This window comes from Musa acuminata, chromosome BXJ3-3, assembly GCF_036884655.1.
Source record: "Musa acuminata AAA Group cultivar baxijiao chromosome BXJ3-3, Cavendish_Baxijiao_AAA, whole genome shotgun sequence".
NCBI lineage: Eukaryota > Viridiplantae > Streptophyta > Magnoliopsida > Zingiberales > Musaceae > Musa > Musa acuminata.
This window is the reverse complement of record NC_088351.1, coordinates 37,703,843-37,719,136: the sequence shown is the minus strand read 5'-3', so window position 1 is coordinate 37,719,136 and position 15,294 is coordinate 37,703,843. Positions and strand designations below refer to the sequence as shown.

The following is a 15,294-nucleotide window of genomic DNA, read 5'->3' as shown; positions in this document are numbered from 1 at the left end:
CCTTTTGGCTAGCAATATTCCTGTAATTTTAGGGACAAATAGAAAAGGCAGTTTGGGAATTCAACAATGTAGCTGATTCAGAGAATTAAAGAAGATAGCAATGGTGTTTTTGCTTGGCTTGTTAGGAGATCAACTTTGATAACATTTCAAGATACACTGAATGTGATAGACTGACACATCAGGCAAGGTCCATCTGATCAGGAATCTACCAATTTGATTAAATAATATATTAAGATTGCAAAACATGGTCAGATGATCTAAGTGCAACAGCAGAGTCCATAAGCAACAATTAGAAACCAAAAAGACTATACTATATATTTTTTTAAATCATGAAGATTTAGAAAAAGTATAATATTTATCACACATAAATATTTCTTCAAACTACACAAATAAATTGAAGGTTGGAAAATTATTCTCTTTGTCAAACATTTCCCTTCCAGAGAAGCCTAATGTGTTTTAACAGAAATGGCTTAACTGATACAAAAGAGTGAAATGTATAGGTGTCACTCCATAATACAGAGCCAAACACAAAAGGAAAGATCAATCTGTAGGCGATGCTAATGTTAGTTTTTTGTCTTCTTTTTGTTTGGCCAGCCATTCTAGTGTTGGTAATGCATAATAAAAAAAGAGACGTACATAAAGAATTCACAAGATTAGTATCCAGGATCTATCCAGAAAGGAAATTTATGCCCCAACAAAGAATACATTATCCAGAATGGACATCTTACATAGTTCATAATTAATGTATAATAGCATCAAAGACAGTCTTGTTCATTTAATAACCAGTAAACCAAGAATACAATTGCCATTTGTGGGACAGAAAGTGTCCCTATATTGACAATCTAACCAATGCACCAGGTGATGATGCACTCTTATACTTCTGCAAAACTATGTTCTCTTTTGATCATCACAAAAAAAATGGTATAGCAGAGGATTCATATGCTTATATCAGCTACATAGTGGATTCCTAATATCTTATGCAAAATGAGCCTTCAAATGTATTTGTAGAAATTTCACTTGTTTCTAGAAATTTCAAGTCATAATATTTGGGTATGTCACTTGCAAACAACCAAATTGAGCATAAGTATATAGAAAGTACTTTTTAGAACTTCTGACAACACCAGTCACCACAACATTGCCTTGATCTATGTAGATGCAGTACACCCATGAGTACCTCGTGCTATCTATTCAAACAATTTAACAAACAAAGCTTAGGAATTATAGATTCTCACCTCTTTTTTCTCCTCTTAACATCCAATATTCAATTTGAATTTGCATTACAAAGATTATATTCCAGATCACATATTTCCAGTTTTCAACTGCACACATTCTGCTCCAAAAGAAAAGTTCTTACCGTTTATTCCAAGTGTAAGCATATAAGCTCTAGATGCTCCCATGCTTTTGTCTGATATATAAGTTCTTAAGTTGTCCCAACCAAACTCATCCTAGATAGGCTCTGGAAATTAATTATCCACTATAATATTCCTTGCTTTTAGCCTCCCTATATTTGTGACATTATTTTCTCTTTTTCCCGGCCTAATCCTCAGCTCATATTGATCATTTACCTCCTAGTTTTTGCATATTCATGTTCAAAGAAAAATGATTCTCGAGTTTACACCCTCTTGCTGGCAGCTCTAGCATACTTGTGGAGGCAAAAATCAAGTTCCAGGATGGCAAACTTTTATTTTCTTCATGAGCACAGGACTACATCTCTTATATGCTCATCACTTCCACTTTTTATCTGCTAGCATACTTGAATCATCAATGTGTTCACATACATATAATTGACTTCTAACTCATGCTAATTCAACTTATCATTTCTGCAAACCAGCCTCATGTCAGACTAAATCTTACTATCTAACCTCAATACAGAGCAGCCACTGATAGAAAGTGATCTACCTCCTCCGACCATATATCCATCACTAAAGCTCCATTTCTTGCTATGCCACTACATCGAAAAGGAATAAGTTGACAGATGTCCTCCAATAGATTATACATGAACATAGTGAAATGTGCGAACTCAGCAGCAGATTCTGAAAAGATGAACCCCATCTAATGGGTTATCCACTACAACCATCGGCTGCATCATCTTTCACAGCCGAACCGATGGCGCAAATCAAATATCGCGCACGAACGCTAGAGGCGCAATAAAAGAAGACACGAGAAACAGATTGGAAACCCTAAAACCAAGGATAGGTGGAAACCGTGATTTCGTGGACGTGAGGGCCGTGGTGGGCAAAGCCCCGTCGACGAGGCGATTGGAGCTGTCCGATAGATCGGCGGCCGCGTGTCCTCCCTCTATGGAGGTCTCCTCGTCGGCGCCTTCTTCGGCGTTCGCACTCCGCATCATCCGCACCTCTCCTTTCCACCTGCCGACCCCTTTCCCTCCGCCGCTTGAATTTAAAATTTGAAGGAAAAACTATTTTGTACTGTATTTGGCTTAATATCTGATTTCCCCAAACTAATCATATAATATTATACAATTTAAATATTAATTGTATAATAATGCCCAATATTAGTTTATTACAAATAAATATAAAAATGCTTTTATATATGTATATATATATAGTTTATCATTAAGATATGCCTATTTACATCCTTTAATATTAATAGATATTATAATTCAAATTAAATTTATCGTTCTAACCAATATGATTTAATGTATTTATTAAATCATCATTAAACATCACAGGAACTTAAAATTTATGTAGATTATATAATTTTAATATTATAATAAAAAAATAATTTAATTTAGCCAAATAATAAGAGCTAAAACTATTTTTACAAAAAAAAGAAAAGAAATTACAGTTGTTGCCGTCGGCAACAAAGCTTCAAGCTTACGTCTTCTTCCACCTTCCATCTCAAAACCAAGCTGTCGATGATGGCACTAAGACGTGAGACGTTCCAAATATCAAAGTCAACACAAACAATCACACAAGCTACTTCTCCCGAGAAGCCAAACGACTCCTTGTCATCATCCATCTTGCAAAGCACTGGAATCCAATTCTGCTGCTGCAAACGCCATCACCTCCCTCTGTCCTCCACAATACCAATTGACAGAAAGACAAAAGAAGTCGGCAGGCCCTTCTTTTTCTTCTTGGCGCACCCACAACCCGCAACTCTTCTTTTGTCCTTGTCCTCCTTGCCACAAGAATTCCCAATTCATGTAGTTCTTGTGCATGTCAAACAATTTTGATAAAAATGGGACTTTTATAGTCATAATAGGCAGCTAAAGAAGATAAAAATTGGATTTTTAAGGGGAAAGAGGTGGCGGCGAGTAGATCCAGCGGTCCGTCCTCGGAGTCACCTACCGCCGCCGCGGCCGTGGTTGTTGTTAGGAATCATCTTCGCGAAGCAGCCGATGGAGAGCACAGAGAGCGAGAGCTGGACCTCGTCTTTGCCCCACCGGGGCTGGAGGTGAGGCCGCCACGTCATCGTCAACGGCCCGGGGGCGGCGGGAGGAGGACGAGCGGAACGGGAGGGTGTAGAGGGAGCGGAGGCGGCGGAAGCCCCCGAGGGCAAGCACCACCGTCCGGAGCTGCTGCTGGCCGCAGGGCACCTTGACACAGTCGCGGGTGCACATCGCCTCCCAGGCGCTCGTCCTCCGGCAGCCTACGCCACTGCCGTATCACGGACGCCGCCCTCCCCAGCGTCCGCCAGCTTGAGCAAGCACCAGATCCTCCCCGAGCTCCGCCACCGCTTCCACTCCTCCTCCGATGGATCTCTGCCTCTTGTTCTTCTGGGCGACCACAGCATATCCGCCGCGGTCATCGGATCCGTCGATCGAACGCCTCTTCATCGACCCTCCACCACTATTCCTTGTGACAAACGGGGGAGGGACGATGAGGAGGTATTCAATCGACGGACGCTACGTTCGCCGCCGACGAGCGTTCTTCCGATCTATTAAAGCAAAACGTCGCCGCTCCGCCACTAAAAAACACATTTAGCGTTTTATGAGACGAATGAATGAAATTACGAATTGACCCCTCTCAAATCTTGGAGTCTTTACGTATAGAAAGTAAAATTACCCATATACCCCGAAAATAAAATAGCCTCTACAGTTATATCTTCTTCTAAGAGTAACTAAGCACAGAGAAACGCTAATAAATTGCTTTAGAATTAGATAAATGCCTTAAGTGTTTGAAGGTTTTAAATTAATGCCTCTTGCTTTTGAAAAAGAATATCGAAAAAAATATATGATTTTTCATCTTTAGATTACAAATTTATGTCTCACTCACCATGTAAATACAGTATAGAAATTATTGATGCAAATATTAACTCTATTGAATTATTTTTATATGTATATGAAAATATCATAAAAAATGTATGTTTATTATTCAAAGTTATTTTTTTTATTGACAATCTTTTACGGTTGATAACTCTTTAAAAATAATAATTATTTTTTAATTTATTATTTATAATCTTAATATTATTTTAATTTTTTTTATTTTATTCGTTTTTCTCTCGATATCATCAGAGGAAGAAGCAGGGGAGAAGGATACATAATCGAGTGACCTTATAGATGGATCATTCAATAGCTTTCACTAATATATATCTAATAAACTCGTATTAACTATTAACATTCATGATAATAGTTAAATTTATAATATATTATAAAAAATATATACCCAAAATATCTTTTATTACTTTCACCAATGATTTATCCGTTTCAACATATTTGGAGGAATTTTAATGCTAATTTGAATTTTAGAGTTTCTAATGCAATTGCATAAAATTTAATAAATTTGCAAATCCTAACTCTTATTGATCATTCTAATATTGTTCTGAATGCCTCAAATCTGATGTAATCTTCATTTCTTCCTCTCCATGCCAATATCTCAATTTCTTATACACAGAAAAATGGAATTCAGCTTTTTATTCCATCTCAATCCCATAATGTGATCCAGCACAGTTGGAATGGATGGGATCAGATAGCAGTTTCTCTTCTTGAGACACCTTAATAAGATATATCATGTCTCATGACCTTTGTTTTGGTTTTTTTTTTTGATTTTATATAGATATGATTAGATTCTGATTATGATAATTAATTAATAAAAAATTATAAGATTCTTTATGTGATAATCATGGGGAGTCTTATAATTACTTATTTTAGATTTTTGTTTCACCTATAAATAGATATATCGGAGTATTCTTTCATCTTTCCTTAGTCAAATGAATCAATAAGATATTATATATATTTTTTATTTTTTTATTTATAATCCTCATCCATGAAAAGAATAGAAGACGAGTCTATAATTCAATTTACAGATTGACATCGATTTCTCTTTCGGAACCGATGATGATATGTTCGTAGATCAGATAAAAGTTTTTTGAATTATATTAAAATATATACATCATAAATTTAAATATATTTATTATTTAAATTTTAAAAATTGAGATTAAAATTTTTCATAAAAATATTTATTTTTTATATCACCCTACACTATCTCCATGGCAATTACCCCCACACTATCTTGCTTTAGCAATGCCAATACCTCAGTCTGGTCCAGCTCTTGTCCTGATGGCTGAATACCTCGGTGATGACCTGTAATCTCATTCGTCAATTAAGAGTTGCAAAACACTTCCATTACACGCTTACGTTCACATGCAATCTTACGAAACTTTACATGCAAAACACCTCATATAGCTTCGAGTGTAATTTCACCCCACACCCCTTTTCTTTTTGTTGAAAGGAGATGTCGTAGTTAGTCACCAAACTCGAGAGGATTTTGACTCGATGTCAACATTAGGTATAAATAATCCGAATATGTTGATTCCCTACAAAACTAATATTAATAGTGCATCTATAAAGATTTGATTCTTTGATGCTCACATTAAAATTAATAATTTAAAATAAAAAAATATATATAAGACAACATGTTGTGTATTCGATTCTCTGATACTGAGGCAATGATGAGCCGATCTATTTTGATGAAATCTCCATATTCATGATGTGATCGATCCAAATATACCTTATCCACGTGATGTTTTGTACAGGAACTTCTGGTGATCCTTCTCCATAATGCGTTTCGAACAGTTCCAACCCACACAATAATTGGTCCGGTCCAATCTAAGCCAGCTCAGTGTTGTCACTTCACTTGCCGTGTCCTTCATGCATCACAACAACGTTAAAGAATGCTATGCCCTCAATTGGATCCATTTTCCCCTGTAAATACAAAATTGATATCTCGTTCACAATAAAATACTCTTTAGATGAGAGATACTGTGTGAGTAGATCTTTTTTTGTCCTTCGTATTTGGCCGTCTGATCCTCGACCAGCGCAGCTCGGCCGACGCTGGCATCACCGCCCGATGCTTTGCCCCGTGATCCCGCTGTCCCCGAATTATTCGCATAATTAAAGCGCACGTTACCCACGCACACTATACGACGAAGTCGCCACTCACGAGCGCTTACGATCCCACAGTAGAATACCACGCATACTTTTCTCTGTTACCATTCGGGGCTGCGTGGGACCGAAGAATGATTCCAGTAAGAGGCCAGTTAGACTCCGGGTACCGTATAGACGTGTATAAATAATTGACATCGCTTAAATCACCCGTTACGGCCTGGTGCTTCAACTGACGTTAACTTGACCCCACGCTTGGCGGGCCCCACGACAGGCGCCATATGTCGTCCGTGCATCTCACGGAGGGATCTTTTTTAGCCGTCGGTAGCTCCGTGAGGTGAGATCCACCGTCCGCTTGGAGCGTCGGCAGGCGGCTCCGACAGACGCCCGCATCTCCCGCCGTGGACAGACCAGCTGTCGCTTCATCCCGCATCCGACGGCCGGGATCTCTCCACCGCCACTACGGCAGCGCCGTGGACCCGTCGCCATCGCGCCTCGGTCGGCCCGAGCGAAGCGACGGCCCCCCGGCTGCCAGTGTGCCACGTGCTGCAGTGCTCGCTGGGCCCACCGCTCCCCCTCACCCCATAACGCAACCCATCCGGTCACCCGTTCCCCCACGGGCTCGCCGGTACATGGCGCGGTCTCTTTCTCTTTCTCTCCGTCTGAGCACTTGGTACGACTGTAGTATCGATCTCAGAATGCGAAAGACGGCGCCGCAGCACACCGAGAAGCGAACCTTCCCGATGCGGCCTCATTAATGAACGAGATGACCGACGACGGCATTCGTGTCTCCGATCGTCAGAAGAGCCGGGACGCGAAACAGCCCGCACACACACACACACACTCTGTCTCTCTGCGTCGAAGCAACGAACGAAGAGCTGTTCTTTTTCACGCCGTCTTTATCATACCGATCGCTTTACCCGTGTGTTTTGTGGTTGGAGAAAGGCACCTTCTTCGGGTGGGACCCTATACGGGGCTGGGTAACCGAGAAGGGTGACCGGAGGGCGTGTGGTTTAGTGTCGTGGAAGATTAAACCTTAAGCTCCGTATCACGTGAAGTTTAGACTTCTGCCAAACGGACGGCCCAGATCGCTCACGCGGGTCCGGTATATAAATGTCGACTTCCCCTCCCTCGCTCTGTTCAACTCACTGACCTTTCTTTCGTTCGTTAACTGTGGAGATGTCGGTGCGAAGAACTACGCACCAATTGAGCAGCGGGATGATCGTGTCGGGGCCGCCGGAGCCGCCGAAGGAGCGGGCGCCGGCGGTGGGGTTGCGGGCGGCGCCCTACACCGGCGGAGACGTTCGCAAGTCCGGCGAGCTCGGTAAGATGTTCGACATCCCCCCCGCGGACCCGGGCGCCCCCTCGCGGCCTGTGTCCAAGTCCCACTCCGGGCCGCTCGCTCGGTCGGCCCCCTCCTCTGGCTCCGGCCCGGTTCCGAGGAAGACCTCCGGTCCGCTCGCCCAGATCCCGCCGACCGGGCTCATCACCTCCGGCCCCGCTCGGTCGTCCGGCGGGCAGCCGGAGCAGTCGCCCAGACCGGCGAGGAAGAATAAGGGCGAGGCGTATGGGGGGGCGGTGACGGCGCCGGAGGAGGAGGCGTTCGCGTTTGGGGTGTCGAGGGTGTGGAGGTGGGTTCTGGTGGGGGTCTTCGTGGCGGGGTTGGCGGCGGGGGCGTTCGTGTGGGTGGCGGTGGGGCGGCCGGAGATACTGATCGGGGTGGCGGCACTGATGGCTGCCGTGGGGGTTTTGGCGGTGTGGAATTGGTCGATGGGGAGGAAAGAGGTGGAAAGATTCTGGCGGTGCTACCCGAACACTTCGATCGATTCCAGAAATCTCCCAATTGGGAAATTTGTTAAAATCACTGGGGTAAGTTCTCTTTGTTTACTTTTTGGTGATTCATATTTGCTTCTTTCGCCCTTTTCCTGATATTATCTGAAATATTTCATCTAATTACAAAATTGATGCGCGGTTGCAGTAATATTGCAATGAATCATCCAATCTTGAATGGTTCTTCTCTTGATGTCATTTTGGCTGCATTTACTGGAACACCGATTTGATTTTAATCTAGCTGAACACAGAGCCTTGTAGGGTTCCAGACACTAATGGTAATCGCCAACAAGTATGCCCCAGATGCATTCATTTTACTATTAAAGAAGCTTGATGCTTAGAGCCGGCTAATGTGGAACAAATTATACTAGATCAGGCTAGCAGGAGGCACATAGTTACTCCATTGGGGTATCTCTGTAGACATATCATATTTCTCACTCATTATCTATGGTGGATCAGTCTAAATCAATATGTTAAAGTCTTCTTGTTTTAAATCCTGTGGAAAGAACTGGAAAGAATGAGATAAATGAAGTGAATAAAGATATGAATTATGTGGACTATCCTCAGTTGTATTGTATCTTAGAAAATCATTCAAATCTGAAGTGGTAGTTTATTGATATAACATAAATGACATTCCAAAAGCCGCATATGTTTTATAAAGACATTGTAGTCTGTTTTGCTTTGCTTGATATTGAAATTTCCCACATTTTTCCATGATTAATGTATAATATTGGTATGCAGCATGTCACTTGCGGAAGCATCCCTCTTGAATCATCTTATCGAAATATTTCCAGGTGCATATATACGTCGACCGAGCTATATGAGTATAAGCACTTCACATGGGGATTGAAATATGCTGAGGTCAGTCTTTGAATATATTAACAAGTAGAGTAGTTTCACTCATGTAAGCGACATAGAAATGTCGTCAAGTACTTCATGTGTAGTTCACAAAAGTTGATGTGTGTACTATTTGCAACTATCCCATACTTGGCAAAATGTGATCTCCATATGCTCTACTTTTAATACTATACATGCCTTTCTTGCATTAAACAAGTTATGAAATGTTGTCGGGCCACATCATAAGAGATGAATTTAACTTTTTTGGCTTATTCTGAATGAATAATTTCCTAAAAGAACAAGAATTAATGTAGTTAGTTAGTTCTATCACAGAAAGTTCATAAATGTTTTTGCCCTTTACTTTGAGATAACAACACCACCTAGGTGCCTCGAATTGTAAATGGTGGGCTAGGAGGTCATCTGGAAGTGGCCCATCACATCGGTGCCCGGATGTGGTGCCAAATAGTCAAGGGTTCTCTTATCATTTTAACCAATGGGAGTAAAAAAGTTAGTTCAAAAATAGAGTTAGATTAACAACTTGGATGAACAAGAAGTCCCTTTAAGTAAAAGTCTTAGATATCTTAGATCAATTATTTAACAAGATAAATAGATCAATAAAGATATTATTCATAGAGTAAAAACAGAATAGTTAAAATAACGAGAGACATCAGAAATCTTGTGTGATCATTTGATACTTTTGAGAGTAAAAGTAAAATTTTATAAGACAGTTGTGAGACCAACTATGTTTTATGGATTTGAGTGTTGGGCAGTCAAGAAACAAAATATACAAAAAAAATTATGTTGTTGAGATGAGAATATTGAGATGGATACGTGGAGTTACTAGGAAAGATAAGAACAGAAATACATTTATTCGTGAACAACTACGTATCACTTTGATAGAAGATAAGATGAGAGAAAATTAATTAAGATGGTATGGGCATGTGCTTGACCTCGGGATATGATAGACAGAAGAGATGAAATAATCAATATTAATAGTATGAGGAGAGGTAGAGGAAAATCTAAAAACCTTTAATAGAAATTATAAATAAAAATATAAGTAATCTAAATTTAACTAAACATATGATTTTTTACAGATCTCGGTGGCAGCAAAAAATCCATGCAGCCAACTCTAAATAGTTGGAACTTCAATTATTGTTACTAAAAAAATTACAAAAATCACCGTTGATGATTTCCGATGTTCGATCATTATACTGAAACAAATAGAAAGCCTTCTGATTATTGCATATGATGTTCAAGTTAATATTATGACAAGCCAATTTGCATATCTTCAATTCCTGATTGTAAATGGGAAGTTTCTCAATGTTACATTATAATTCAAAAAGAAGGAATTTTGTAAAATCAACAAGTTGATAACATTTGTGAGAGACAAACTTGCAATAGATACTGCGATAATTGAGCCATCATGTGCAGAAAAAGCAAGCGAATCAACAAATGCCTATTTTACTGAGCGTGCTTGATAAGGTGGACATTTATGAATCTCATGAATTAAGGTTCTTCCAGGATCTGCCTTGGATTCTAAGACCAGAATTGACCAAATTAAATCACAGGATTGTGTTTTTCAGAACTATTAGAAGGAGTTTGAGATTAACAGGAAATATGTTGGAGATAAAACAGCATCAGCAGGATGGATGGATCAGCCAGAACCAGCTCAAATTACCAAGAATTAACTCAACTGTCGGGAAAATCTCAATTTACAGGATAAGTTGGATCAACTTGGTGTCAATAGACACAAGCTGACTTCTGACTGTTCCTGATGATCACTTAAAAAATTGGAAGGATTAGCATTGGGCTTAGAGGATCAAATCACTGCTGGGCGATCTGCAAACTATGTGATGAATCCATGACCTGCATGGATCAAAGGTGGTTGGTATTGATTTATGACACAATAGACACAAGACCTTTACCATCATAAGGGAAAAAAGAGTTTTCCAGAGCATGAGGACTATAATAGTAGAATGATAATTGACAAATAAAAATAGTGTAAAAGTTTGATCAGCCTTTAGTATCATGTGATGGACACTAAGGAGATGTGCAAGGTGCATGACAGCATGAGCATAATTTTACAGATCAGAACAAATTCAAAGAGGAGATGATTGCGTTGCCTGATAAATGGAAGAAGGCATGATGAGATAGACTGTAATGAAGTGAAGTGATGTGGAAATCATTATGAGCAATTTTAAAGAACAATGGGCAAATACCCACTATTTTGTTGATTTGGGTTGTAGATTAGTCGAAACTGACAAATCTTTCTTTCTGTAAAGCTTTTAAGCTCGCTGTCAGCTGTCCAACAAAACATTCTTGTTTCTCCATGCTTAGACCATAAAGCATCAGACATTAATCATATACTAACATTAATAATTGAATTAGTTCTAAAATTAGTTGCCACATTGCAATCCCAAAAGAAAGACCTGACTTTTTGCATCTCTTACAAAAACCCAATAATTTCTCTAAATGAGTTTGAATAGCTCACATATGCCGTAAACACGAAGTGCTCAAGGTTATATACTTCCTGTATGTTCATTTAATTGTTGATATCAATGTTGAAGAAGTGTTGCCAAGTGTTGACTAGTTTTTTTGCTCATTTTGGCAGAGGTATGTTGCAGATTTCTATATATCTGATCCAGATACTGGGACAAGGTTTCTTGTGAGAGCAGGAAATGGAGCCAGAGTTACTTGTTTTGTTAAACCTGCAACTGTCATGGAAATAAACAAGGATAATAAAGAGCTATCTCCAGACTTTCTAAGTTGGCTGACAGAGCACAATATTACCAGTGGTAGTCACATAATGCGCCTTAAAGAAGGGTAAGACATTTTGAAATTGACTAATTAGAATATGGTGATTCCATGTCATGCTCCAATTAGAATATTCCTTTCTTCAGCAGAGGCTTTAAATTTGGGAATTTTTATATTCCATTTGTATATTAAGCATAAATATACAAAATCAAGTAATGAAAATAAAAATATACAAATATTATATATAAGTTTTTGTGAAAAGGATAAGTAGTGAAGGCAGTATTCGAGGTCAGGACTTTGCAATAATCAGTCAAAATCTTTACTGGTCAGCACCTACATATAAGTTGTTATTGTTGGGTCTTGAACTTGATCGATTGAGGCTGAGTTAACTCAACTAGGAATGCTTTCAAGTAGAGTTTTGGAATGTTGATTTGTACCAAAATAGATTGGATAAACGGGCTGCACTTTACCATATCTTCCGGACAAACATGAAAAGGTGGAGCATAAGCTTGAGGCAATAATTATAGATCCATGTTCTGCGGATTCAATCCCCACCATTTACCTTTCACATTATTTCACATTCTGATATATAGTATTCTACTTTTGAGGATGAACAATAAACTGATCATTCCCTACTTCCAAGTAATAGCCACCTCATGGTGTAATATGTTTCCTTATGCACAAGGGCTTTCCCTTTATAACTGATTCATAGTGCTATCTGAAAACTTGATGTATAATTTTAGAAAGACCAATGGTTTAAAATGTTCACAAAGTTATTAATCTGAGTGATACATACCTATTTCGATTAACTTGATGTATACGTATTTCAATTTATATTAAGCAAAAAAAAAAAAAGAATAAATTCTTTCAAGTGAGTTCTTTCCGATGATGTCTGAAGTTTCCTTGAAATGATTTGGAAGACTATTTAAGGGTTACAATGATCACTTGTTGCATTTCTAGGTAGGTTACTGTTGGAGAAAGCACCATAGTGGGAAACCGATGGGAAAATATCTTCTCTTGCTTCGTTCATATCATATGTACATCTTCGGTGTTGTGTACTGTATCCATTATTCATCAGTTTTTAATGGAGAGGATAGTTATTATAAGGATTTTGGAGTAAAAGTTGAAAAAAAGAGGACAGATTGCAGTAGTCATCAAACTTCTTAGCTTTGAAAGCTGGTGCATGTCAGCCTTCTCTAAATCATTATGCCATTTAAGTATTGGTGATATTTAAAAGAGATGCCAAATTATTATGCCTCTAGATCTCCAGTCTCTAGTGTTATTACTGCATCTTTACCAGCAAGGTATGCTTGTACTTTCTTGTTTAAGACCACCAAGCTAATCTGGATGAAATTGATATCATTCTCATTTCTTTTTATTGTCATTTTATTTCTTTGTATATTGGTTGTTGTTCTCTTTACGAATTCTGAGATTCAGTAAGCATTTAGTCTTGATGATGACATGAGAAAGCCTTTACTGTTGTCTTTTGAACTTCCATAGTTTTATGTTTTCAATTTCATCATCACATTTGCTGAACATAATAGGTACATCAAAGAGGGCAATACTGCAAGTGTGATGGGTATCCTCAGGAAGCATGAAAACCTAATCATGATCGATCCACCGGAAGATATCGTATCAACTGGTTGCCAATGGAGGAGATTTTTCTTTCCGATGTCTGTCGAGGGCCTCATCCTAATAGGAGATGAACGACCGGATGAGGTGGTATATCAGGTGTAAGTACTGTAAAGCCATCCCATCCTTCCTCTAGCCTCCAGCCAAAGAAGAGAACAGGTGAAACTAGATGAGCTTTACATATCCATGCATACCTTCTTTCTCTGCTTTAGTTCGATGTCGATCCAAAATAAAGTGTAGAGTGTCTACAGATGGAATCTGGCCTTCTTCAGTTTCAGTAGGTCTTTTTTGGCTGAAGTCGGATTTGTATGTATTTCTTGTACATTGATGTGGCATAAACTAAGATGAGGGTGGCAAGCGATAAAGCCTTCTCAGTCTGCTTATCTGTGAGAACCTTCATGGCTGGTTTCTGAGTTGAAGCCTGTGGACATTGTAATGAAGAAGAACAAAGAAAGTGTACAGTTATTCTTCTTCCCTGTTATATTGCAGCTAGTAAACCTAAATGATTAGCTGCTACAGAGTACAGCATACATCGCAAGTGTCATCGTCGATAACAATGATGATGAAATCGCATCGGGAGCGACTGCCATTCGATATCCCTGTTGCGTTTCTCGGCCTCTAATGCATGTATCCTTTCAGAAGAGGAGATGAATTGATTTAGTGTTGATAAGTTACATTAAAATTTTGAATTGAATTTGGGTATCACATTTCTAAAAGGAGGGATGAAATTGGAAGAATAATATATGCTGCTGACCTTATCGGTTATTATTTTTTTCCTGATTTTTTTTAATACCATGATATCGAAGATATCTTATCAATCATATTTTAAATACCTTAATATGAAATTACATGCTTTTTTTTGTTCCTTCTTTAAAATTTCTTTTACATTTACTATTTTCTCACAGTTGCTCAAATATACCTAAAATTGGCAAAGATCCAAAGAAACATGCTTGTCCTCCAATGAAGGATTGCTTCTCGAGTAATTAGTTAGTTGCCAATTCAATGGTGACGGACGACACGATAATGATCCGTCGTGAGAAGTCCATTGAATCTTATCATTTAGAGGAAGGAAAAGTTGTAACAAGGTTTTCGTAGGTGAACCTACGGAAGGATCATTATCGAGACCCATTGACAAAGATAACCGTGAATGCGTCAACAGTGTGAAATAATCTGATGAATATATTATTCTTAATCTTAACTTAAGTATTTTAACTAATGATTTAGGATTAACTAATGATTTAGGAATACATATAACTGTCATTTAACTTAGTCTGTATGTGATCAACTCTAACTTCAAATAATTTATTTTAAATTTTTTTTCTTAAGTTTAAAAAATATTCTTTATTGCTATAGTTCTATAGGTAAATTTAGTTCTCTTGACATATCGATATCGTTATAATTCTTAGATCTGATGATAATATATTTATAGATCTGATAAAGAATTTTTAAATAACATCGAAAGAAAGATAGATCCTCTATTTATATGATGATTCAAAGTCTCATTTTTTATCAATCAATCATTCGAGGAAGATAAAGTAATATATGCAGAATATTTTATTTTGGATAACATCGACCCATCTATGGTAATGTAAGATGGAAAGCGGTCTTTCCACCATAGAAAGAAAGATGGAAAGCGGTCGTCATTAAGATGTCACAAAAATACATATCCAAGGAATAAGACGTAACATCTTTACACTCATCCGACGCGACCGAGGCAGTTGATCCCCTTCTTCACTCGTCTGTGTCTTTTGCGGCAGACATGGGGGTCCCGATGAACCACCACCGCCGACGCAAGGAAGGCGATGCCCGTCACATATACGTGCTTCGCTGGTGCGAGGAGAGGAATTGGTCGGTGCGTGAGGCTTCATGGGTTATAGCTGCTCTACGGGGTAGTA

At 38.9% G+C, this 15,294-nt stretch overlaps 1 protein-coding gene across 1 annotated transcript; it reads left to right on the top strand.

Moving 5' to 3' along the window:
- Positions 1–7,481: 7,481 nt before the first annotated feature.
- LOC103979988 (uncharacterized membrane protein At1g16860) lies at positions 7,482–13,922 on the top strand. The gene is made up of 4 exons (XM_009396269.3): positions 7,482–8,215; positions 8,918–9,037; positions 11,625–11,836; positions 13,312–13,922. Exons 1-4 carry the CDS (start codon positions 7,526–7,528, stop codon positions 13,502–13,504), a joined length of 1,215 nt encoding a protein of 404 aa, XP_009394544.2. The 5' UTR covers positions 7,482–7,525; the 3' UTR covers positions 13,505–13,922.
- The last annotated feature ends 1,372 nt before the right edge of the window (positions 13,923–15,294 follow it).

Excerpts from the sequence above, each read along its gene's own strand:
- LOC103979988 (XM_009396269.3), top strand. The coding sequence starts at position 7,526 with ATGTCGGTGCGAAGAACTACGCACCAATTGAGCAGCGGGATGATCGTG. Across the intron at positions 9,038-11,624 it reads GGGGATTGAAATATGCTGAG|AGGTATGTTGCAGATTTCTA; the intron begins GTCAGTCTTTGA and ends TCATTTTGGCAG. Across the intron at positions 11,837-13,311 it reads ATAATGCGCCTTAAAGAAGG|GTACATCAAAGAGGGCAATA; the intron begins GTAAGACATTTT and ends TGAACATAATAG.